General features: G+C 41.6%; 2 protein-coding genes and 2 non-coding genes across 6 annotated transcripts in view; all 4 read right to left on the reverse strand.

Annotated features, from left to right (window-relative positions):
- Positions 1 to 1289: 1289 nt before the first annotated feature.
- ATP5F1B (ATP synthase F1 subunit beta) lies at positions 1290 to 7357 on the reverse strand. Its single transcript, XM_059683288.1, has 10 exons — positions 7196 to 7357; positions 6536 to 6718; positions 6119 to 6293; positions 5277 to 5398; positions 4848 to 5032; positions 4109 to 4267; positions 3869 to 3991; positions 2767 to 2979; positions 2128 to 2329; positions 1290 to 1541 (listed from the first exon to the last, which is right to left on the reverse strand). The coding sequence occupies exons 1-10, from the start codon at positions 7320 to 7322 to the stop codon at positions 1444 to 1446; spliced, it is 1587 nt and encodes a 528-aa protein (XP_059539271.1). The 5' UTR covers positions 7323 to 7357; the 3' UTR covers positions 1290 to 1443.
- On the reverse strand, positions 5120 to 5191 carry LOC132228986 (small nucleolar RNA SNORD59). Its single transcript, XR_009451570.1, has one exon. It is a non-coding gene; the product is annotated as a small nucleolar RNA SNORD59 (small nucleolar RNA).
- Positions 6398 to 6473, reverse strand: LOC132228987 (small nucleolar RNA SNORD59). The gene has a single exon (XR_009451571.1). It is a non-coding gene; the product is annotated as a small nucleolar RNA SNORD59 (small nucleolar RNA).
- Positions 7358 to 10593: 3236 nt separating the features above from the next.
- PTGES3 (prostaglandin E synthase 3) overlaps positions 10594 to 24183 on the reverse strand; it is a 30372-nt gene continuing 16782 nt past the window's right edge. Inside the window, exons 6-10 of one of the 3 annotated variants that reach the window (XR_009451235.1) lie at positions 23012 to 23074; positions 20894 to 21013; positions 20619 to 20669; positions 20491 to 20515; positions 19300 to 20211 (exon numbers count right to left, since the gene is read on the reverse strand). Coding sequence is in view for 2 of the 3 variants with exons in the window: in XM_059683289.1 (XP_059539272.1) it covers positions 10609 to 10673; positions 20491 to 20515; positions 23012 to 23074 (153 nt within the window). In the remaining variant the exon portion in view is untranslated. Of the gene's footprint in view, positions 10674 to 19299; positions 20212 to 20490; positions 20516 to 20618; positions 20670 to 20893; positions 21014 to 23011; positions 23075 to 24183 lie in introns of those variants that run through there. The other 2 variants (XM_059683289.1, XM_059683290.1) reach the window with 2 other exon arrangements.

Here is a 24183-nt window from a genome sequence, read left to right on the forward strand (position 1 = left end):
TTCTGGAAACAAACTACTGGGCGCAGGTGGCTCAGGGGCTCCACCTTCCGTCCAAAACATGACACACACGAGAGTGGTGCCAAGGACGTCATAAGACGGATGGGAGTAAACTTGGAGGACCCTACCCCACCCCTGGCGCCTCTCCCAAAGCCCCTCCCCAACCTTCAGCCCCCAAGGGCCTCGGCATTGGGAAGTTTGTCCCCGCCCTCCTTCTGGCCAACTTGAAAGCCTCAGGGCGGAGCTTATAGATGTAGCCTCCTCCTCGGGACTAAAGCTCGGGTTTGTAAACAGTCATTAGCTAAGAACCACATCTTAGCAAATGGCCTTCGTTTCAAAATGGTGAGATCAGTTCTTGCAGTCTCCAGTCCTGCCACCAGAGGGAAGTAGATGGGTCCAGGCCAGAAAACTTCAGGGGCACCAAATGCGACCTTGCACTGTAATAGGCACCTGTTTCAAACTGAAATGCCTGTACCTGAGTTCTAACCCTGGGCCTTTTAGTGGGAAATTATCTAATTCCCTTGCAGCTCAGAAGCCCAAGCCTGGGAACCCTGGAAACTGCTGTTCTCCTGTAACACTTTCCTCAGCTTAGTCAGGGGTCTTTGCGGAGCTACGGATAGGCCTCATGGCATTTTATACCCTGCATTGCCTCAACACATACAAGTCAAAGCTTGCCCAAAGTATAAATCAGGAAGCAGAACACTTTCTGGGGGGAAAATGGTCTAGGTATAGTAGAGAAAGCCCTTTTGAGTCTATTTTTACACAGATCAGTATTAACCCTTCGGAACATGCACCACCATTTCCTAAAAATTAAATGCATACATTGATTAACCCTTGCCTTTCTTTAAAAACAGCAGTTTCTAAACCCAACCCCCTTTCCCAATGTGCACTTCTAACAAGACCCACAGTTGTCCATCAATCCCAAGACTGGTTTTTGGGGGGGCGGGGGGGAGCACCCATTTTAAACATATGGCTTTGTGAGGTTTTGTGTGGCAACTCTAAAATTACTGTTAAAAACTTCAGTGTTGCCCTAACCAGTTTGGCTCAGTGGATAGAGCGTCAGCCTGCTCGATTCCGGTCAAGGGCATGTACCTTGGTTGTGGGCACATCCCCAGTAGGGGGTGTGCAGGAGGCAGCTGATCCATGTTTCTCTCTCATCAATGTTTCTAACTCTCTATCCTCTCCCTTCCTCTCTCTAAAAAAATCAATTAAAAAAAAAAAAAAGCTGCTCAACTTAAAAAAACAAAATTAACTTCAGTGTTGGCTGTGTTGTTAGGACCAAGAAAAACAGATTCGGAGAGATGTACATTTTATTGGAAACCTTACTCTTCAGACAGAACACAATGTCTTCAATCAAGGCTCTCATGTGCCTTAACAGAGAAAACTGAACTTTTGGGATCAGGGTCAAGGAGAGAGACAGCTTGGAGGAAGAGTGCTGGGATCCTCTCAAGAATGCTCTTCGGCCAGCTTAGCAGCTTTTGCCACAGCTTCTTCAATGGGTCCCACCATATAGAAGGCCTGTTCTGGGAGATGGTCATATTCACCTGTATGGAAAAACACACAAAAACAGAACACCCCAACTGGTGAGAAGTGGAGGGATATCAACTTTACATCACCACTTGAGGCTACCAGTCTGAATGTGATGAATTCATCTAGAAATCTTTTCTTAGCAAACTTCCCTCACAAATCCAATTTACAGGACATGATACAGTATGGATTAAGAACAAATGATCTGGTGCCACATATTCTGGGTTCAAATTCTTGCTCTATACGTTGGCTCCAATATTGGGACTGGTTATTTTAAACCTTTCTGTGTTTTAAGTCCCCTAATTTGTAAAACAAGATAATGCCTTCCTCATAGGATCTTGTAATTCACTTAGAAGAGTAGCTAATACTGAATGCACTCAGTGTTGGCTGATATGAAAATACATGTCTCACTCTCAGAATATAGTATTTCCAAAGAAAATTAATGGGAAATAGCTTGTGTTTTATTTTTTAAAATTATGTAATTAGGCGCGATATATTTATACATTGTTTGATGGCTGCTGCAATCGGAACATAACACAGCAAACATTCAAGAGATTTCAGTTTCTCTGCCACTTATGTGCAGGTTTATACTTGAAATCTCACCTGCCAAAATCTGTTGGAATCCTTTGATGGTCTCCTTCAGGGGTACCAACTTCCCCATATGACCTGTGAAGACCTCAGCAACCTGGAATGGCTGAGACAAGAAACGCTGTATTTTCCGTGCACGGGACACAGTCAACTTGTCTTCCTCAGAAAGTTCATCCATACCCAGAATGGCAATGATATCCTGGAGGGATTTGTAGTCCTATGAAAAAAACAAGATAGCCCGGAATAAGTAGTCACATTCCTTTAATTTGGACAAAAACCTAAGGGTTAATATCACCTTACACTCACACTGAGCTTTGTACAAAGCATTTTAGCACTTTACCTCACTTTATAAGTGAAATGAGTTAGTGGAAGAAAAGTTACATATCATAGTGGTAAGAGAGGACCCTCAGCTAAGATCAGTGTCTCGTTCTTTCTACTCCTAGTGTAGTACTGTTAGATAAAATTGGATTCCAAAGACCAAGTACCTGGAAAACCAAGAGGCCCCATTAACATGCACTAGAAACTGCCTGTCTCAGTTTTCCTTGCTCTAAAGCAAAGCATAGAAGTCACCGGGGAAGATCTGATCCTAATACAGTCCCTTAATTCCCTCTGTATGATTTTATGGACACTAACCTCACCTACAATAATACTCACCTGTAGGATCTTTTGCACCCCACGGGCAACGTCATAATGCTCATTGCCAACAATGTTGGGATCCATGATGCGAGAGGTGGAGTCTAGAGGATCCACAGCTGGGTAGATGCCCAGTTCAGCAATAGCACGGGACAACACTGTGGTAGCATCCAAATGGGCAAAGGTAGTGGCAGGGGCAGGGTCAGTCAAGTCATCGGCAGGCACATAGATAGCCTAAAGTGAGTCAAAAAGCCATGAGGAACAACAGAAGCCAAAGCTAATTAATTCTACTTAAACCATCCCCCTTCCTAACCTGTCCTCGTTCTCACTCCATCTTAGCATTCAAGAGTCCACCTCAAAAGAACCTTCTTACCACCCCTAATAGCAGCTGAGTTTACAGATTATCTGGTCCCTGTAAGCTGTAATGAAAGAATTTCTATTGTCATTCCTTCAAAAAAATATTTGTATTGATTTTTGAGAGAGAGGAAGGGAGAGGGACTGAGATATAGACACATCAATGGGAGAGATATCGATTGACTGCCTCCTGCACACCCCATACTGTGGATGGAGCCTGCAACCCAGGCATGTGCCCTGACCGGGAATCAAACCAGCGACCACATGATTCATGGATCGATGTCCAACTACTGAGCACACCAGCTGGGCCATTCCTTCTGTTTTTCACCCTACATTTTAACTCTATTATAGTCATACCCACTTTCTGAATTAAAACAAAAATACCTTGAACCACAGTTCACTAGAAAAATGAATCATGAAAGTTACCACACAACTTAGACACAGTTTTATAATTTTACTATAAACACCATATATAAACATTTAAAAATTTGTAGTACATTAATGCAACACATTTACTGCTCAATTTCCATGTAGTTCGACTCCCCCTCAGGCTGGAAACCACTACTTTGTGATCTACATTTATTCAACTATTTTAGATGAATGTTTAACCTTTTAGGATTTTTGACATGAACATATAAAATTTTACCCTTCATTTCAGAGAGCACATGAGCCCAGTTAAAAGCCTCTTGAGATGTAAGTAATTAAGTTTGATGCTTCTCTGTACATGCCTTTATACAAATTAGACCTTCATTTACTTAATTGTTCTTACCTGTACAGAAGTGATAGATCCCTTCTTGGTAGTGGTGATTCTTTCCTGCATGGTACCCATATCAGTAGCCAGGGTAGGCTGGTAGCCTACAGCAGAAGGGATTCTGCCCAATAAAGCAGACACCTAAAAAAAGAAAAAAAAAACTAAGAACGGAAGGTCTTAGGTATCTGCATCGTCAGCCTCATGTGCATCATTCCACAGAAAGGTTAATGAACTAGGTCTTCTGAAGCTCTCTCTCACCTCTGAGCCAGCCTGGGTGAAGCGAAAGATGTTATCGATAAACAGCAGTACATCTTGACCTTCTTGGTCTCTGAAGTATTCAGCCACAGTCAGTCCAGTCAGAGCTACCCGGGCACGAGCACCAGGAGGTTCATTCATTTGACCGTACACCAGTGCTACCTGCAATAATCATACACACTCAGAAAACTTGAATGTGGAGCTCAGGGATCATTGACGCAGGCTCCAAAGGCAGACTTATCCAAACGTAGGAAACTCGACTGCATAATTAGCGGTAGTGGGGGATTGCTGGCACTCTCCCCTAGCAAAAAGAGGAGTATGGAAGCCATATATCCCAAGGTCCCCAAATCAGTTAAACTACAAAAAACTCCCTTCTCAGAAGGTGTTAATGTTTTTATTCACAAGTTTTGTTTCCTTTTAGAGTTGCAGTTCAAAACACAAAAGATAATTTCTTGTATCACTGAGGTAAGTCTGAAAATTACCGAGGTAGTAGGAAGGAAATAAACTCTCCCCAAAATTAGCTTTCAAATGATGGGTCTATCTACCATACAAAGTCTGGAAATGTAATCAAATATGCACTAGTCTATTACAAATTGGGGGGAAAACACGGACAGGAATTTCCTTTGTAGGTTCTGGGACACTAAAAGAAAAAAAAAACCCATGGCTTCTGCTAGCAATGCAGTGCACTGCAGTAATTTTCTAGCACACCTACTATGTGAACATTAATCAGTTCAGTGCTCACCTTGGAGGTAGCATCTTTTAAGTTGATAACACCAGACTCAATCATTTCATGGTATAAGTCATTGCCCTCTCGTGTTCTCTCACCAACACCAGCAAACACAGAATAACCACCATGGGCTTTGGCAACGTTGTTGATTAACTCCATGATCAGTACAGTCTTGCCAACTCCTGCACCACCAAAGAGCCCTGGGAGAGGTTGAGAAAAAAGGATAGTTAAGAGTTCTATATTCCTAAAGAAGCAAATTTTTTAAAAAAAGTTCTTTCCATCTTTTTCCCTCTCAGAAATGGCATCTGGCTTCAGCAAACTCAGAAGAACGAAAGTCAGAAGCTATTCATCAGCAAGGGGTAGATCCTCAGTACCCACTCATAACATGGTAGGATGTTTTTCTCTCCACACCGTTTGGAAAATATGCACCCACCACTAACATACCAATTTTGCCACCCTTGGCATAGGGAGCCAGGAGATCCACAACCTTGATACCAGTAACCAAAATTTCCTGCTCAACACTCATCTCAACGAACTCAGGAGCCTCAGCATGAATAGCAGCAAATCTACAAAGGCAGAAGAGAAAACCAGTGTCTATTCATCTTGTTGAAAGGTTCCTCTCAATTCTCAAGTGTAACCCTTTACTTAGTCTCATCTCCTCTTACCAAGGGGAATTTCATTATCTTGGGAAACAATAATCCCTTCACCTGCCAACTTTAACTGTCATAAAGATTTTTCCTTTGCCTGGCCAGCGTGGCTCAGTGGTTGACCTATGAACTAGGAAGTCACAGTTCGATTCCCAGTCAGGGCACATGCCGGGGTTGCAGGCTCGATCCGGGTGGGGCATGCAGGAGGCAGCCCCTTCGATGATTCTCTCTCATCATTAATGTTTTCTCCCTCTCTCTCTCCCCGCCCCCACCCCCCGCCCCTCCTTTCCTCTCTCTGAAATCAAAAAAAGATTTTCCTTTACTGAGTCCTAACCTAACAGCACTTCTTCACACATGAATCATGCAAGTTCTGGAAATCCCACAACATAAGCCATCGGCATTAAAACTCAAATAATCAACTTGGGTCCTAAGCAGGTGTTTTTTTTTACAATCAGAATTTCTGCATCCTTAATTTTCTTCTAAAGAAATTGCATTGTGTAGCTTTAATCATCGAATATGACAGCATTTTTAAGTATTCTCCACAGAAAAATTCTGCCATACTAAAAAGCGTCACCTAATGTATAAGACTGCAAGAAAAAGCAGTTCCTCTGTGTATAGATGCAGCGAGAGGATACTTACTGTTTGGTTTTGATGGGGCCTCTCTCATCAATAGGTTCTCCAATGACATTCATAATTCGGCCCAAGGTCTCAGGACCAACGGGAATTCTGATGGGTGCACCAGAATCCAGGACTTTCTGGCCTCTAACCAAGCCTTCTGTACCATCCATGGCAATGGTCCTTACAGTGCTCTCACCTGTCAGATAAAGGCATTGCTGCAGGGTGGTACATACAACCAACATGGCTTCATGGTATTTAACATAGTGTAGGTGGCATGGAAGACGTAAGTCAACCAGGACTCCTTCTCAGCACCGAAAGGTGGCTTCAGCAAACTCAGAAGAACGAAAGTCATTTTGAAAAAAATCATCATAGAAGGAAGACAGCCGGGATCGGGGCCTATGTGAGCTAAACTCTACTATCCCTGACAATTCTACTTACCCAGGTGCTGGGCCACCTCCAACACCAGCCTGGTCTCCCTGCCTTGCACTTCCAGGGCGTTCAGGATGGGCGGCAGTCCCTCGTCGAACTGGACGTCCACCACCGCACCGATGACGGCCACGATCCGCCCGGTGGCGGCGCCTGGCTTCGGCGCCGGGGACGTCTGGGCGGCATAGTCTCTGGCTAACAGACAAGAACGATTGGCAGGAGCTGGGGTCGGGGCAGTTAAAAGGTCACCGGGGGCCCGGACTTAACCCACAAGGTCTGGAGAATTCAGCCCAAGCCCGACCTCCTTCCGCTTGCAGGGAAGGCGTGTCCGGAGGGAGGGCCGTGCAGGAACCCAAAAAGCGCCTGCACAATTCTCCATCTTCACACACAAAACCCCATTATTCGAGAGCTCGGTGCCCCCATTCCACGGGAAGGTCATTGCACCTGCCCGCACTTTTCCGTCACACTGCGCCTCCCTTTTCCAAAATTAGACGGAATTAGATGGAAGAAAGCGCCCCTGGATGAACCGTTCTTGTTCTCCATCCGTTAGAGGGTAGGGGGCGGCCATGGCGTTCTTCTAGCACCGGATACCTTAGGCCCGAGCGACAATCGCCCCCGGCTCAAGGTCATGGGGCTGCAGAAACAAACCCAGCTATACAAGAAGGCACTTACCAGGCTGAAGCACTGCCGGGGCAGCCCGCAGTAAGAGCTGGGCTTGGGGTAACGGCGCTGAGGGGCTGAGTCCCCGCAAGGCCCCGGAGGCCGAGGCTGCGGCCACACGACCCACAAGACCCAACATGGCGGAGTCCGGGTGGAGACTGAACGCAGCAGCAGTAGCGGCCGCCAACATCGCGGCAATGGGGGCGAGGCCTACTCTGCGGTAGGCACGCCCATTGGATGAGTTTGCTGCTCATCATCATCAGCGCTGCTCCTATAGGTTAATAATCTCTCATCTTCTCAATCATTGGTCAAAATTGATGCTAATCTGAATTCCTTTTTTTTACTGGACATGGTCAGGCTAGGTGCAACCCTCAGAGCCTCAAAGCTTAATTGGACGACAGGGACGTCAGTTAGAGGCAGTACTTGGCGGAACTACGTTTAGGAAGGGGGCCGAGTTCCTGTCGGGAAGCACGTGGGCGGCAGGGCTGCCCTTGGGCTCTCTCCTCAGATAGGACCTTGAGCTGGATGACAGTCTCGGGGGCGGGGGCTCGGGAACTGGTGTCTTACTTAGTTCAGCACCGCTGATGGTGACCTTGGCGAAGTCATGGCCTTCTCTAAGAGTCAAAACACGCCTTTCCTTTTGCAGTAGTGAGGTTGGAAGCTTACAGACAGCTCAGCAGGTCAGCAATCCCGACAAATAGAAAGCTGTACAATGAAATCAGTTAATGTCAGCAGTCATTTAACAGATGTGTGCTAGGCTTTAAAGAGATATAAATAAGACCTAGGAGGTCCCTTTTAAGAAAGAGGAGCAAACAATGCAGTGAAGTGTGATGAGTCCTGGTTAAGTGGGTGCGCGAAAAAGGGGGGGATAAATCTGGGTCGCCTAGAGATGTGGGGAATTGCCTCAGAGTGGAGGAGGCTGATAGTTGGGAAACAGTAGAAATTCCTTGGGTAAATAAAAAGGAGGGATATTACAAGCACACCTTTGCATAAAATAGCATGTTCCTTTTGTGGAAATACAGGTGAGGAAGGGAAAAAGAAAGAGTAACAAAGAGAGGAGTAGAAAAAGAGAAACAGGAGCCAGGTCTCGGCTTTGGATGAGAGTGGAGACTAGGTAGAGGTAGATGTGTGGAAGTGTTCCTTGAGTATGGAAAATCATAAAATAAACAGGGCAGTCTTTTCTGAAGTATTGATTTTATTCAGAGCTTTTGGGGGGCAGGATGGGAGAGACTCTCAATCTGTTAGAACACACATGACCATATGGAGTCGTTTGGCATGGAGCTATCTTCCCCCAACTTTCTCCCACCGGCCCACATTAGTTCTCATTTTTCTGCATATAATGAAAAAGTTTTCTCTTTGGCAGTGTAGGGATACTATTGAAGGATTTAAAGGAGAAAACAGGAAGAGAATGTTAAATTTGAAGTGCTTATGGTAATCTTGCCTAGTAAGAGGGATAGAACCCAAGGAAAACAGCAACCTGTATGGAGCAGGCAAAGAAAAATGAACACACAAAGAAGCAGCAGAGGAATAAGAGGGCCAAGGACATTGGTGTTAAAAATCAAGGAAAGAATATTAAGGAGAAAGGTGGTTAATAGCATCAATCACATAATCATCATATAAAATAAGAGCTGAAAAGGACCTCCTGAATTTGGCAACCAGGAATTCATTCCATGGTGAAGTGTATCAAAAATAATTTCAATGAACTGCATCAGTTAACACCAGATATAAAATTAATTATCTGTGCTCTTATGGGGGTAGGGAGGGGGTTGCAGGAAGCAGCCAATTGATGTTTCTCTTTCACATAGATCAGTGGTTCTCAACCTGTGGGTCGCGACCTCTTTGGGGGTCGAACGACCCTTTCACAGAGGTTACCTAAGACCAACAGAAAACACATATATAATTACATACTGTTTTTGTGATTAACCACTATGCTTTAATTATGTTCAATCTGTAACAATGAAAATACATCCTGCATATCAGATATTTACATTACGATTCATAACAGTAGCAAATTACAGTTATGAAGTAGCAATGAAAATAATTTTATGGTTGGAGGGTCACCACATCTTGAGGAACTGTATTAAAGGGTTGCGGCATTAGGAAGATTGAGAACCACTGGCATAGATGTTTCTCTCTCCCTCTCCCTTCCTCTCTTTCTAAAAATGAATAAAAACATGTGTTTGTTTTTAAAAAGGACCTATATCCCAGGTGATGTGGCTCAATGGTTGAGTATCGACCTATGAACCAACCACGGTTGGATTCCTGGTCAGGGCATGTGCCCAGGTTTCAGGCTTGACCCCCAGTGTGGGGCATGGAGGAGGCAGCCAATCAATGATTCTCTCTCATCATTAATGTTTCTCTCCCTCTCCCTCCCTCTCTTAAATCAATAAAAGTATGTTAAAATAAACCAAAAAAACTATATATTTCACTTGCTTCCCTCAACTAATAGAGATAAAGTTTCTATAGATAGGATAGGATATTCCTTAAGAGCACTGCCACTGCAGCCATGTCATTGGGCAAGTTATTTAAAATCTCTGTTCAGGCACTTTCCCTCCAGAGAGCACACCTACCCTTTCTTCCCTTTCTAGAGAGTATCTCCTAAACTCTAAGGGTCCTCAGGAGACTTGCAACCAGCAGAGCAATGGGCTACTGCAGCTCATCCTAGGCCAGTGGTCGGCAAACTGCGGCTCGCGAGCCACATGAGGCTCTTTGGCCCCTTGAGTGTGGCCACGAAGTTTCAATCACACTGTATGTGTGCGCCCGCACGTGGTATTTTGTGGAAGAGCCACACTCAAGGGGTCACAGTTTGCCAACTACTGTCCTAAGCTAACCCCCTGAACCTGTCCCCAAGTTCCCCTTGTCTCTGACTTTCCAGTGAGCCAAAGCAGCTCCACCTGGGCTCTCTCCTATTGCTTTTCCTATCCTAAGCCCTTCCTTGTTTCACTGTCCCTAGCTTTAATAAATGTACTCTCAGTAACATAAGATCTCTGTACATCACTTTCCTCATCTATAAAAGAGATAATAAAATAGGAATAATCTCATAGGGTTGTTTTGAGAAATAACTAGATTAATAGATGAAAGAAGCATTTAGAACAAGCATGTCAAACTCAAAGGCTAACATGGGCCAAATAAACAAGGTTTAAGTTTATGTGGTCCACAAAAAAAAAACAAAAGCTTCAATTTTCATAGAAAAGTAGGTTTATTTCGATAGAGACATGCTCAATACAAAGGGCTGAAATAAATGAGTGATCATTAACATAAAATAATAGAACATTTTAATAAAAATTAATTTTTTCTTGAACATTATCTTACCAGACACTGAATAACTGCACAAATTAATAAGTGTAACGCAAATAAACCTATTTTTCTTGTTCTCCAAAAGCAAAATACTTCCTGTTGCGCACACCAAACAAGTCAGTCCAAGACTAGTGATGTGGCAATCGGCTGCTGAAATATTCGCTGCTAGTATTAGTGGAGAGAAATGGTGTGCCTGTGCATAAAGGAAATGAATGCAACGTGATTATAATAATTGGTCATTAGCGAATGTTGTAGTTTGTTAATAATTACATATAACAGGATATTGTAAAAATTAAGTTACAAAATTTTTATTGAACGTTTCTTACATACCGTTATATTGACTGGGCCGCAAAAATATTCATTGTGGGCCACATGTGGCCCACAGGCCTCGAGTTTGACATGCTTGATTTAGAACAATGCCTGGCATACAGTGATATTTGTGTCAGCTAGTATTTTTACTTACTATTGACTTACTGGTAAGATCCTTTGGTCTCGGTCAAAATTTTATTAACCATTAAACAGTTAAACTGACACTTCACTTAATCCAGGTGTCAAAGTAAAGATTTTCACATAAATTCCCAGGTAACTGAAACTCATCACTTTAAAATCATCACTTTAGAGAGCAAGGGAGAGGGAGATAGAAACATTGATGAAAGAGAAACATCATCAATTGGCTGTATTCTGCATGCCCCCTACTGGGGACTAAGCCCGAAACCAGGCATGTGCCCTAACCAGGAATTGAACCATGTGACCTCTTGGTTCCTGGGTCAACACTCTACTGCTGAGCCACATGGGCTGGGCAAAAATATTTTTAGATAGGAAGAAAGAGGGAGAAACATTGACGGGATGAGAGCAGAACATCCATGGGCTACCTCCTCGGTACATGGAATGACGCCCAATCAAGCAATACCTGCCAGGGCTAAAACACCACTTTTTTAAAAAATATATTTTATTGATTTTTTACAGAGAGGAAGGGAGAGAAATAGAGTTAGAAACATCGATGAGAGAGAAACATCGATTAGCCGCCTCCTGCACACTCCCCACCGGGGATGTGCCCACAACCAAGGCACATGCCCCCGACCGAAATCGAACCCGGGACCCCCCTGAGTCCACAGGCTGACGCTCCATCCACTGAGCCAAACTGGTCAGGGCTAAAACACCACTTTTTGAAAAGTTATCACACATTTATCTGTTCTCTTAGCAGATTATCAAGTAAACTTTGTCTTTGACATTTGAGCTATTAAATCTTTGTATCATATTGCAAAGCTAAATGCTTAAATGTTACTGAAGTAGATATATAGGTTGTTCCCCAAAAATGCATATACCCTTTAGAGCTGATAGCTCAATTGTTGTTTCTTTTCAGCTTTAACCCATTGGAATTAATCATTATTCAAAATGTGTAAATATTTTGTGGGACACCCTATATCAGAGGTGGGCAACCCCTGGCACGCGTGCCAAACATGGCACGCCAGTAACTTTTGCTGGTACTCGAAACCCTCTCTTATAATCTTCCATTTACAATTTTTTTCTTAATTTTGACTTTTTTATTTTTCAGATAAATTCAGTGTAGGTGCATCTTAAATAAATAAATAATTTTACATAACAAATTATCTTAAAGACCATAGACATGGATTGACGAGAGAGGGGAAGGGCAATTTCTATGCCTCTGCCTTAACTCTCCCTGCCTTCCTAGATCCAACCAGTGTTTTGGTTTCATCCACATACGCTTGTGAATCTTTGTTCTCAGTGATGAATTTTGTTAAGTCTCGTAATAGGAGTAGCCTGACAGATGAAAGTAGTAGCTCGTGCATCTCTCTGAAGGTCACGAAATATAAACCTGACGTAAAATCTGTCATCAGTGATGCAGCAGCAAAAGTCCCAGTGATAATATCCAACGGAGTCAAAATTTTCTGTCGGACCATCAGTGTATATGTATACATTTAAAAAATGTATTTTTCATCATCATATACTGTTTTTGTTGCTTGAATGAATTTTATTATTTCTTCAAGGTTCTTCGCATATGTACACCTTAAGAGATATCAAGTAGGCGTAACATGTTCTCAAAAAATTAGGGTTGGCATGCAGAAGAATTTTGAGTCAGAGATTTTGCTGGTTTTGGCACGCACTCACAAAAAGGTTGCCCACCCCTTCCCTATATAGAGCCATTACTCCATTATGTTCATTCGTGAACATTTTTTCTAACTCCTTTGCTGTCAATGTTTGCCCTCAGCAATCTCTTGTCCTCTTCTGAAATCAGATTACCTGCTAAATTTATAAGTAATACTGTGTGAAATAAAAGTAAATAAACTTGACTAGCTTGGGATGAGATGGGCCTTAACAGGCTTTTTTTTTTAATGGGTTCACTTTTTTGTTTGTTTTTATTTATTTCAGAGAGGAAGGGAGAAAGAGAGATAGAAACATGTGCCCTGATTAGGAATGGAACCAGCGACCGAACTCCTGGTGCATGGGTGGAAGATCAACCAATGGGCAACAGTCTTTCTGAACGAATATCATCTAGAGTTCTACTTCACATTTCTTGATTCCCAGGTATCAGGTAATATTTCATGTAAAATACAAGTTACTTTACATGGGACAATAGGAACCACAAAGAACTAACCTGATTTCTTACCTGAAGTTAATTCCAAATGACTGACCCCATAATTTATGGCTGAAAACCATTTCAATTTTATCTTAAGGTAAAAATTGCATTTTCCAACTCTTTTTTTTTTAAATATATTTTTATTGATTTCAGAGAGGAAGGAAGAGGGAGAGAGAGAGAGAGAAATATCCATGATGAGAGAGAATCATGGATCAGCTGCCTCCTGCAAGTCCCCCACTGAGGATGGAGCCCACAGCCCAAGCACATGCCCTTGACTAGAATCGAACCTGGGACCTTTCAGTTCGCAGGCCGACGCTCTCTCCACTGAGCCAAACCGGCTAGGGCATTTTCCAACTCTTTACTTTATTGCCATTCCACTATGATCATGCTCCATATTATTCCAGTACTCTGGTAATTGGTAGAATGTTTTCTATCTCTACCACATTTCTTTTTTTTAAATATACATCCATATATATATATATATATATATATCTTTATTGATTTCAGAGAGGGAGAGGGAGAAACATTAATGATGAGGGAGAATCATCAATTGGCTGCCTCCTGCACGCCCCCCACTGGGGATCGAGCTGGCAATCCGAGCATGTGCTCTGACCAGGAATTGAAGTGACCTCCTGATTCATAGGTTGATGCTCAACCACTGAGCCACCCCAGCCGGGCTCTACCACATTTTCTTTTTCTTTCTTTTTTTTTTTAACCACATTTCTTTTTTTTCTTCTTCTTCTTTTTTTAAAATATCTTTTATTGATTTTTTACAGAGAGTAAGGGAGAGGGATAGAGAGTTAGAAACATCGATGAGAGAGAAACATCGATCAGCTGCCTCCTGCACACCCCCCACTGGGGATGTGCCCGCAACCAAGGTACATGCCCTGACCAGAATCGAACCCGGGACCCTTAAGTCCACAGGCTGACGCTCTATCCACTGAGCCAAACCGGTTAGGGCTTAACCACATTTCTTGACAATCATCTTGGATGATCTCAAATTCCATGAAAACAATCCATTCAGCTTCAGAATGCTTTAATCTTTTCAATTCCAATTAGTTTCACATCTCACTTAAGCATCCTACTCCCCACGGTCATTCCCAACTTTTACCACTCTAAAAAGTTCTTCCTCAGAAATCCAATATTCTCAGACCAAAGTATTTTTTACACAATACATGAACATACTCTAGGTATAAAGGATTAAAATAAGTCCTTTCACCACTACCCCTAAAATTTCACCCCTTTCCCAGAAATAACCACTAAAAAACATTTTACAATGTCCCATTCACTTTCTATCCATTCCATACACATATAATGTATACATTCCTGTTTTGTAAAAACCTCAGTGGAAGCACACTACAGAAAACTTTCAAAGTTTTCTGATTTTTGTTTTGGAGAACTTTTTGAGTCAATACATTTACTTTACCGATCATGAGTACACTCCATTAATGGTCATTTGGATTGTGTCAATGTGGCTATTACATGTAATATTGAATTTTCAAGAGAGCTTGCATACGTCATTGTGTACACCAAGTATGTCAAACTCGCGTGCAGCCTGACGGCTGTGAGTTTGACATACTTGGCCAGGAATCTACTTAATGTAGAATCCTAGAAATAAAATGTTGGTTTAAAATTATGTTCGTTTAAATGAGATTCTGCCAAATGGCCTTCTAAAACCATCTTGCTAATTTACTAGATCACTAGAATCCTTGCCAAAACTTTTAACTGTGGCTATTGTTAAATGAATGAAATTATGCCCTGGCCGGGTGGCTCAGTCGGTTGGAGTGTTGACCCATACACCAAAAGGATATGGGTTTGATTCCCAGTCAGGGCACAAACAGAAAGCAACTGATTGATGTGTCTGTTTCACATCAATCTTTCCCTTCCTCTCTCGCTCTAAAATCAATAAACATATCCTTGGGTGAGGAATTTTTAAAAATTACTTTGATTATACTTGCATTTCCACAACTTAATGAACTCAAGTATCAGTTAAATTGCAAATTCCTGGAATTCTTTCATGTTTATTGGTCATTTATTTCTTCAGTGAATTCCCATTTTTTCCCTATTACCTTGTCATAGTGATTGTGATCTTCAAATGCTGTTAAATGTCTTAAGTATTTTCTTCTATCACTTATCTTTTAACGTAATGGGATCTTTGATCTATGTAGTTTTTTTAAATTAATTTTTAGAGAGGAAGGGGAACATTGATTTGCTGTTCCACTTATTTATGCATTCATTGGTTGATCCTTTTATGTGTCCTGACTGGGGATTAAACCCACAACCTTGGAGCACCAGGTAAGTGTTCTAACCAAGCTACTCGACCAGGGCAACCTATGTAATTTTTAAAAAAATATATTTTATTGATTTTTTACAGAGAAGAAGGGAGAGGGAGAGTTAGAAATATCGATGAGAAACACCAATCAGCTGCCTCCTGCACACCTCCTACTAGGGATGTGCCCGCAACCAAGGTATATGCCCTTGACCGGAATCGAACCTCGGACCTTTCAGTCTGCAGGCAGACACTCTATCCACTAAGCCAAACCGGTTAGGGCCCTATGTAATTTTTTTAAAAAATATATTTTATTGATTTTTACAGAGAGGGAGAGAGATAGTTAGAAACATCGATGAGAGAGAAACATCGATCAGCTGCCTCCTGCACATCTTCCACTGGGGATATGCCCGCAACCAAGGCACATGCCCCCGACCGGGACCCTTCAGTCCGCAGGCCGACGCTCTATCCACTGAGCCAAACCGGTTTCGGCATGTAATTTTTAATGTTAGATTTGTTAACTTTTACTTGTACCTTCTAGATTTTCTGTATCATGCTTAGATTTCCCCCATCATTAGGTAAGAATTTGATTAATGAGGCCCTGGCTGGGTAGCTCTGTTGGAGAGTTGTCCCGATATGCCAAGGTTGTGGGTTTGATCCCTGGTCAGGGTACATGCAAGAATCAACCAGTAGGCCCTCGCTGGTTTTTCGCTCGGTGGATAGAGCGTCAGCCTGCAGATTGAAAGGTCCCAGGTTCGATTCTGGTCAAGGGCATGTACCTCAGTTGCAAGCTCAATCCTCAGAAGGGGCCGTGCAGGAGGCAGCCAATTGATGATGTTCCGCTCTCACTTATGTTTCTATCTCTCTATCCCTCTCCCTTCCTCTCTCTCAAAAATTTTTTTAAAAAAATCAACCAGCAGGTGCATGGATAAGTCGAACAAATTGATGTTTCTCTCTTTCAAATCAATAAAGCCCTGACGGTGTGGCTCAGTTGGTTGGGCATCCAAGATTGCTGACTGGATCACCAATAGGTGGCATGCAGGAGGCAGTGATGGATGTTTTGCTCTCACAATGTTTTTCTCCCTCTCCCTCTAAAAATCAATAAAATTTTTTTAAAAAGATTAAATAAAAGTAAAAATATATTTAGAAAAGAATTTAATGATTTATTTTCCCATGAGTGGACCAGGAACTACCTGCATCTGGTAATCACTAGCTAGATGGAGTTATCTAAAACAGTGATTGTCAAACTTTGAATCAGAATCACCTAGAAGGCTTAAGATAGCTTACTGGACTTTACCCTCTCAAGTTTCTCATTGAAAAGTCTGTTTGGGGGCCCAGAATTTACATTTCTAACCAAGTTCTAGGTGGGACTGATGCTGCTGGTCTGGCGACCACACTTCACTGATCTCAAGTATCAGTTAAATTGCAAATTTCTGGGCCCAACATGCACCTAATAAAGCCTTTGTCGAGACCTAGGAATCCACATTATCAGAACCCCATGATTTTGGCAGTTTGAGAACCACCGGGTTCAAGATGAGGCAGAAGGCTAGAGATAGGGAAGGAACCAGAGCTAAAGGCTAATTAGTTGTGAGAAAAGAACAACGGTTGAAGGACTGGTATACTCCTCATGAAAGCTATTAGTTGCAGGGGAAGCAGCTTTATAGTTATCCCACTCCTGACTTTAGGATCATCATGATACAGCCAAGGGGATGGGCTGCTAAATATAGCATGCAAGTAAAGGTCACTGATACAAGGCTAAGAAATTTAGGACAGAGTTTTAGATAGGTTCTTCACATAAACAATGAAATTATCCAGGTTGACAATGTAACTTAAAAGCAAATGACATGGTTTGTTTATCACTTTGGAAAAGACTGCTAAGTATTAAGAGCAAAGCAAGCCCAGCTGGTGTGGTTCAGTGGTTGAACATTGACCTATGAAGCAGGTCAAATTGATTCCTGGTCAGAACACATGCCCAAGGTTGCAGGCTCAATCCCCAGTATAGGGTGTGGAGGCAGCCAATCGATGACTCTCTCACCATTGATGTTTCTCTCTCCCCCTTCCTCTCTGAAATCAATTAAAAAAAAAAAAAAAAAGGAAAGGAATAAAAAAGCAGACTGGCAGCCTTAAATATTATCACCAAACCTTATTTGACCACCTACATATCTCTGGGATCTGCCTCTCCAGATCTCTCTGCTAGTACCTAAGTTTACCTTTTGCCATTTGAATTCTTGCACTAACTTGTTTCCTTACCTCCAGACCCACTCACAAAACATTACCCACACTATAATATACCTGAAATGTATTTACTGAATCATGTCAGGTGTCCTAAAGGGTAGAGATTTGTGGTGCTATACATCCAATAACCAATCATGTGTGGTTAATGTCTAAGTCCACAGGCCTGAAAAGCATATACAAAGATAAAATAATTTAGGGGTTACAGTAGACAAGGTACCTGCCTCCTCTCTCCATCCCAGCCTATGATCTCAAGTCTGATCCAATGCTGGGTGAGGCATGGGTAACAGCTTTGTTTGATTTTGGCATATAAGGTCAGTTCATTATCACTTGTTTCTTGTCAAAAGGATTCCTGCTAAACAGAAATTAAAACTAGCCCAAAAACTAAGTTGGTAAATAAAATCTTTGTGCTACTATAGCAACTAACTGTTTTCCCCCTTCCTTGAAGGTAACTTAACAGCTTAAGAAGTTGAATATAGCACTTTTATCACGGCATATCAAAATGTACAAAAAATATAATAGATGTTATCATTCAAACTTAAAACCATTCAAATGTTTTAACACAGATTTTTAAAATTAAAGAACCTTTAAAGACAGATGGAATCAGAAATCCATCAAGCTATACTTTAATGCTATATAGCCTAGTGGCTGGCGGAAAGCCAATGAATCCTTAATAAAACTCTTTAACTTCCATATCTGACACACAAAAACAGCTTTCCATTTTTGGCAATTATAAAACTGGGGAGATCCCAGCTGGCTGAGGATCTCGGACCTCATTGTCATCCTAGCCTTTCAATCCTTCCCTGAAGCTCAATAAAAAATGGTTTGATCCTCAACCCTCAAAAATAGTTTTTCAAGAGAATCAAACTAAAAATAGGATTTGGGGGTTTTATTAAGCCCTCCCCTGAAGCTAAGAACTGCACGACTTATCAGTTATACTGATAATGTTGGCATGCTCCAAAGCAAGAAAACCATGTTAAAATTTCAAACATTATCTCCCAATTCGGAAAAACCTATGGCCCTGAGGAAATTGCAATTCCTTAGTAGAATCAGAACCCAAGTTACTCCTGTAACATAACAGAGTTGAATGTCAACTGCTGAATGTCAAGGGCTCCTAAAATGCAGGAAAATTTTTCTCATTGTAGCCTTTCAAGAATATGGTGTTGAATATCATTTTGAACAGCCATAACAGGGGAAGGAAAGAAGGTTGTTTTATGACATATCTATATCTATTACTACACTTCCAATCTACCAAGTTTTTGTCCAATATTTGTCCCCCCGACCTAGCCTGTGAGCTCTGAACACAGCAATCACCTGAAAGATTAATCTTTGTATCCCCAGCACTTAACATTTCCTGCAACACAGGTCTGATACAAAGAAGTACTGAAATATGAAGCATTTCTATGCTATGACAAATACACAGAAGCTGAAAGGAATAAAAAACTGCCAAAATGCAGAAGCTCAAAGATTTAGGAGGACAACACATTTAGTTTTATTTCAATCAAATCACAACACTTTCTTTTCCAACTACTGAGAAGTGCATCTACAATTTGCTATTACAGATCCACTTTTAAAAGGTTCCTGTGACATTATATAGCAAGCCTTTTTTTTCAAACAGAGAAATATCCCCAAATTCTTCCTCAAGTAAAAATAACTCCATTCCAGTAAATAGTAATACATAAAATTACAGTAAACCAGACACTTAAAAGGACAACCAAGAAGTCTTCCAACAGTTTATTAGAAAGAATGTAGACATTAAAAAAAATCCCACTGTCATGAACATAAATTGAGGTTTTCAGCCCTGGTACAAGCTGGATCAAAAAAAAAAAAAAAAAAGAAATAAAAAAATCCAATAGTGTATTAATACCATTTTTTCACTCATTTGCCACTGACAGTGCAAATACAAATTTGGTCTAAATGTACAGACTCTCAAGCAACAATGTACAGCCTTTCTTTGTCCTCCATGCTAAGAGATGTAAAAGTTTAAGGGTCAAACAATACCAAATGTACAGGCTTCAAAAACCATCTAAGTTAGGGCATTCACTAGTTTTAGCTAAAATACATTTGGAACACTGACAAGTGATCACTTATGTACAATAATGTGAAGTAAATTTTTTGAAAAATAAAACTTTAGTGGAACAATCCTGAAGAATATACCAGAGGAACAACAGGTTACCAGTTTAAGGTATCAATCCATTTGTTTCAGCCAGGTTGAGTCCATGTTCTAAAATCTAAAACTTAGTTATCTTTCCATAATCCAAGAGCTTCCTATCATGTCAGTATCTATGTTATGAAGTAAAGGAGACTTAGGTGAAATGTTTTTATTTATCACAACTGCTGTATCAATTGTCTAGGACTTCAACAGCATCATGGAAGTCTGGGAAATGTTCATGCATAAGGTTATTGCCTTAGCTGACTTAAAATTGCCCCATACAATGGTACATATCAACCCTTAGTGAAGCCTTTAAGAAAACAAACAGGTTGAAAAATGGGTTAAAGGAGGCAAATGCAGCATCTGCCTTTAGAGCTATCAACTCAGGAATTCTCTCAATTATGAAATCTTGCAGAGAAGTTATTTTTCTTTCTCAGAATCCAGGGACGACAACATTCCTTATTCCAGATCTGGCATTTCTGAAAGGATTTTAACAAGATTAGTATGAAGTACAAAGAAGTAATCCATCAACATCAAAGTCTTATAGGGAAAGCAGCCAGAGAGAGTTTAATAGTTGCCTACTTTTTGAATTTGAATCTCAATTCATTCAAATTTCTGCTTTGGCTATTTATTAGAGGCCATAAAGAAATAATTATTATTTTTCTAAGAATTATAAAGAAGTCAATTTCTTTATTTTAATAGTTGTGGTCTTTAATGTCAAATATTACTGTGCAAAACATTTTTACAAAGACACTTACTTTCATCATCACTGTCTTGTGAATCCTGCAGAGGGGAAATAAAGAAAAAAGTTACCAAGTTGATCAAACATTCCTTTGCTAACTGAAAAGTTTGCCTTAAAAAGCTGAAGCACTGTATTTTCACTCACGTAGCAAAGATAGGTGGTTAAATCAAGCTTATTAATTTAATCAACTGACTTAAGAATGGGTTTACAGCCCTAACCGGTTTGGCTCGGTGGATAGAGCGTCGGCCTTCGGACTGAAGGGTCCCAGGTTCGATTCCAGTCAAGGGCATGTACCTTAGTTGCAGGCACATCCCCAGTAGGGGGCGTGCAGGAGGCGGCTGATTGATGTTTCTAACTCTCTATCCCTCTCCCTTCCTCTCTGTAAAAAATCAATAAAATATATATTAAAAAAAAAAAAAAAGAATGGGTTTACAGATGGACAGCTGAGGAAGATGTGTGTCTTTTGGTAGGAATTGAGTGCATCCTTTCAATCCCTGTCAACCAGGCTGAATCTTGGTATAAAATGGTTTCTCTTCTCTCTTGACATTCAATGAAAGAAAATGGCTCAATACAAAGACCACTGGACTGATAGAAGACAATAAAGTCTAATCGTAGCTGGTGAATTGTCTAAGTAAGTATTTTCCTAACTGCATTGAACAAATTTCTTAATGATGTTAACAGAATGCCAGAGGGGAATGTTGAGAAGAGTAACCCAGTATATCCTCTTACAGATTCACAATGTCCATATGTTTACTTAATCTCTGACCAATTCACTTTTTAAAACCTGTTTAACTTTGTAAAAATAATCCCTAAACCAACTCTTAAAATTGAATAAGGCATATGATGTCTCCATGCACTGATTCTTTTGAAATCTAGTCTCTTTAAGAATGGCCCAGTAGACACCAGTTCCCTAGTAGATAACCATCCTTCAAAAATGGTCACATTTTAAAAACTGCTTTACCCTATATTAAAAACAAAGTCCAAGCTGGCTTTGCTCAGTGTATAGAGCATTGGCCTGCAGACTGAAGGGTCCCGGATTCAATTCCAGTCAGGGGCACATGCCCAGGTTGTGGGCTCGATCCCCAGTGCGGGGTGTGCAGAAGGCAGCCGATTAATGGTTCTCTATTATCATTGATGTTTCTCTCTCTCTCCCCTCTCACTTCCTCTCTGAAATCAATAAAAATATATATTTTTAAAAAAACAAAAAAACAAACATCAAAAAGTAGCACACAAAAAAATCTTGACTATATATCAAACAACTTATAAATACACTAGAGGCCCGGTGCACAAAAATTTGTGCACGGGGTGGGTGTCCCTCAGCCTGGCCTGTGCCCTCTCGCAGTCTGGGACCCCTCAGGGGATGACCACCTGCTGGTTTAGGCCCGCTCCCCGGGGGGATTAGGCCTAAGCTGGCAGTCAGACATCCCTCTGGCAGCCCAGGAGCCCTCGGGGGATGTACATTTGCCAGTGGAGAGCAGACCTAAACTGCAGTCTGATATCCTTATAGCTGCTGAGGAGGCAGGAGAGGCTCCCACCACCACCACTGTACTGGCAGCCGTCAGCCTGGCTTGTGGCTGAGCAGAGCTCCCCCTGTGGGAGCGCACTGACCACCAGGGGACAGCTCCTGCATTGAGCGTCTGCCCCTTGGTGGTCAGCGTGTGTCATAGTGACCAGTCATTTCCAGTCTTTCTGCTGTTAGGGTCAGTTTGCATATTACCCTGTTACTATATAGGATAGAGGCCTGGTGCATGGGTGGGGGCCAGCTGGTTTGCCCTTCAGGGTGGGGGTCCCCACTGGGGTGCCAGGCCAGCCTGGGTGAGGGGCTGATGGCTGTTTGCAGGCTGGCCGCACCACCTTTAGGGTGGGGGGTTCCCACTGGGGTGCCTGGCCAGTCTGGGTGAAGGGCTGAGGGTCGTTTTCAGGCTGGCCAAGCCTCCCCAGCGACAGAAACTCCCAGCCTCTCCTTTTTTTCTTTTTTTTCCTGGGATTTATTTACCTTCTATAATTGAAACTTTGTAGCCTGGAGTGGAGCTCAGAGCTGGCCAGGGCTTGGCTTCCTCCCTCGCCAGGGGCAACCCAAGGCTCCAGCTCCGTGGCCACAGCCGGCCGAAAGCAGGTATCTGGGGTTTATTTACCTTCTATAATTGAAACTTTGTTGCCTGAGTGGAGCTTAGAGCCAGCCAGTGGGGGTGGGAGGGAAAGCCTCCTGCGCTTCAGCTCCGTGGCTACGGCCTGCTGAAAGCAGGTATCTGGGGTTTGCTTAGCTTCTATAATTGAAACTTTGTTGCTTTCGGAGCTCAGAGCCAGGCCGCAGCAGGCGGGAAGCTTGGCTTCCTCCATCACTGGAGCAAGCAAGCCTCCTGCTCACTTCAGCTCTGTGGCTGCCGGCCGCCATCTTTGCTGGAAGTTAATTTGCATATCTCGCTGATTAGCCAATGGGAGGCATAGCGAAGGTATGGTCAATTACCATGTTTGTCTATTAGGTAAGATTGTTTCTTACTATTTAAGTAAATAAAAAAAAGAATTTATAGACTTACATCATCTGCTCCATCTACTTCCGGTAAATCTACATCCTCATCACCACCCATGTTGTTCATCATCTATTTGAAGTAAAAATTAGTTTTAAAAATGATGTTAAATTAAGCCCTAATTGCCCTAACTGGTTTGGCCGAGTGGATAAAGCGACAGCCTGTGGACTGCAGGTTCCCAGGTTCGATTCTAGTCAAGGGCATGTACCTTGGTTGCGGGCACATCCCCAGGAGGGGGTGTGCAGGAGGCAGCTGATCGATGTTTCTCTCTCATCGATGTTTCTAACTCTCTATCCCTCTCCCTTCCTCTCTGTAAGAAATCAATGAAATATATTAAAAAAAAAATTAAGCTCTAATTATTAGGTGGCACGCTCCAGAATAAACCTTAAGTCTGCCATAGATTTCCACCAACAAAAAAAGCAAAAAAACATTTAAGTACCTTCCTTTCTAGAAAGATTATAGGTAATTGTATATAAAATCCTGAAAACTTATAGGGAAGTTAAATCTAAATTCTCATTGCAGGAAGATGAAGTTATTAAAATTCAGAAATTAAACACCCAAATCCTAAATAGCAGTTACCACTGATGGATAAGAATGGGATTCATTTGTAGTTGTAAAGTTTTGTATCCTAAGCTGACTGACTTATGTATTATGGTATTCTCGTTACAGTTTTAAATACTGTGAAGAGCCAATAAATGATTTAAAATAAAGTCTTTCAGGATGCTTAGTTTGTATTAAAGGCCTGAAAATGGAATCCAAGGTCAAATAGTAACTAAGTTAAATACGAACATAATTCTTAAAAGACTTTATATCAATTATATATACAAGAAAATAACCTTATATATATAACTTCATATACTTATAATAAAATGGAGCTAACAACAAAACATGCTTACATGAAGTACTAATTTCCCATCTTTATCTGTTTCCAATCATAATCAAGTAGTGTGTTATTGAAAGAGGTACAAATAGCCAAAGATAGAACTACTGTCTGATAGGGAGGAACTTATCTCCCCAAGTTACAACTTTTCTGTAATATTTAAACTTTTAAAATTTTAAATATTTACACAACCATTATAACTTTGTAAACAAAAATCAAAGACTTCAAATATATATGCTACCTTGGACTTTAGAGTTAAATACTTAAGTCAAATCTCTCAGTATAGGAAGTCTGGGCAATC

This window comes from Myotis daubentonii, chromosome 2 (assembly GCF_963259705.1).
Source record: "Myotis daubentonii chromosome 2, mMyoDau2.1, whole genome shotgun sequence".
NCBI classification, from domain to species: Eukaryota; Metazoa; Chordata; class Mammalia; order Chiroptera; family Vespertilionidae; genus Myotis; species Myotis daubentonii.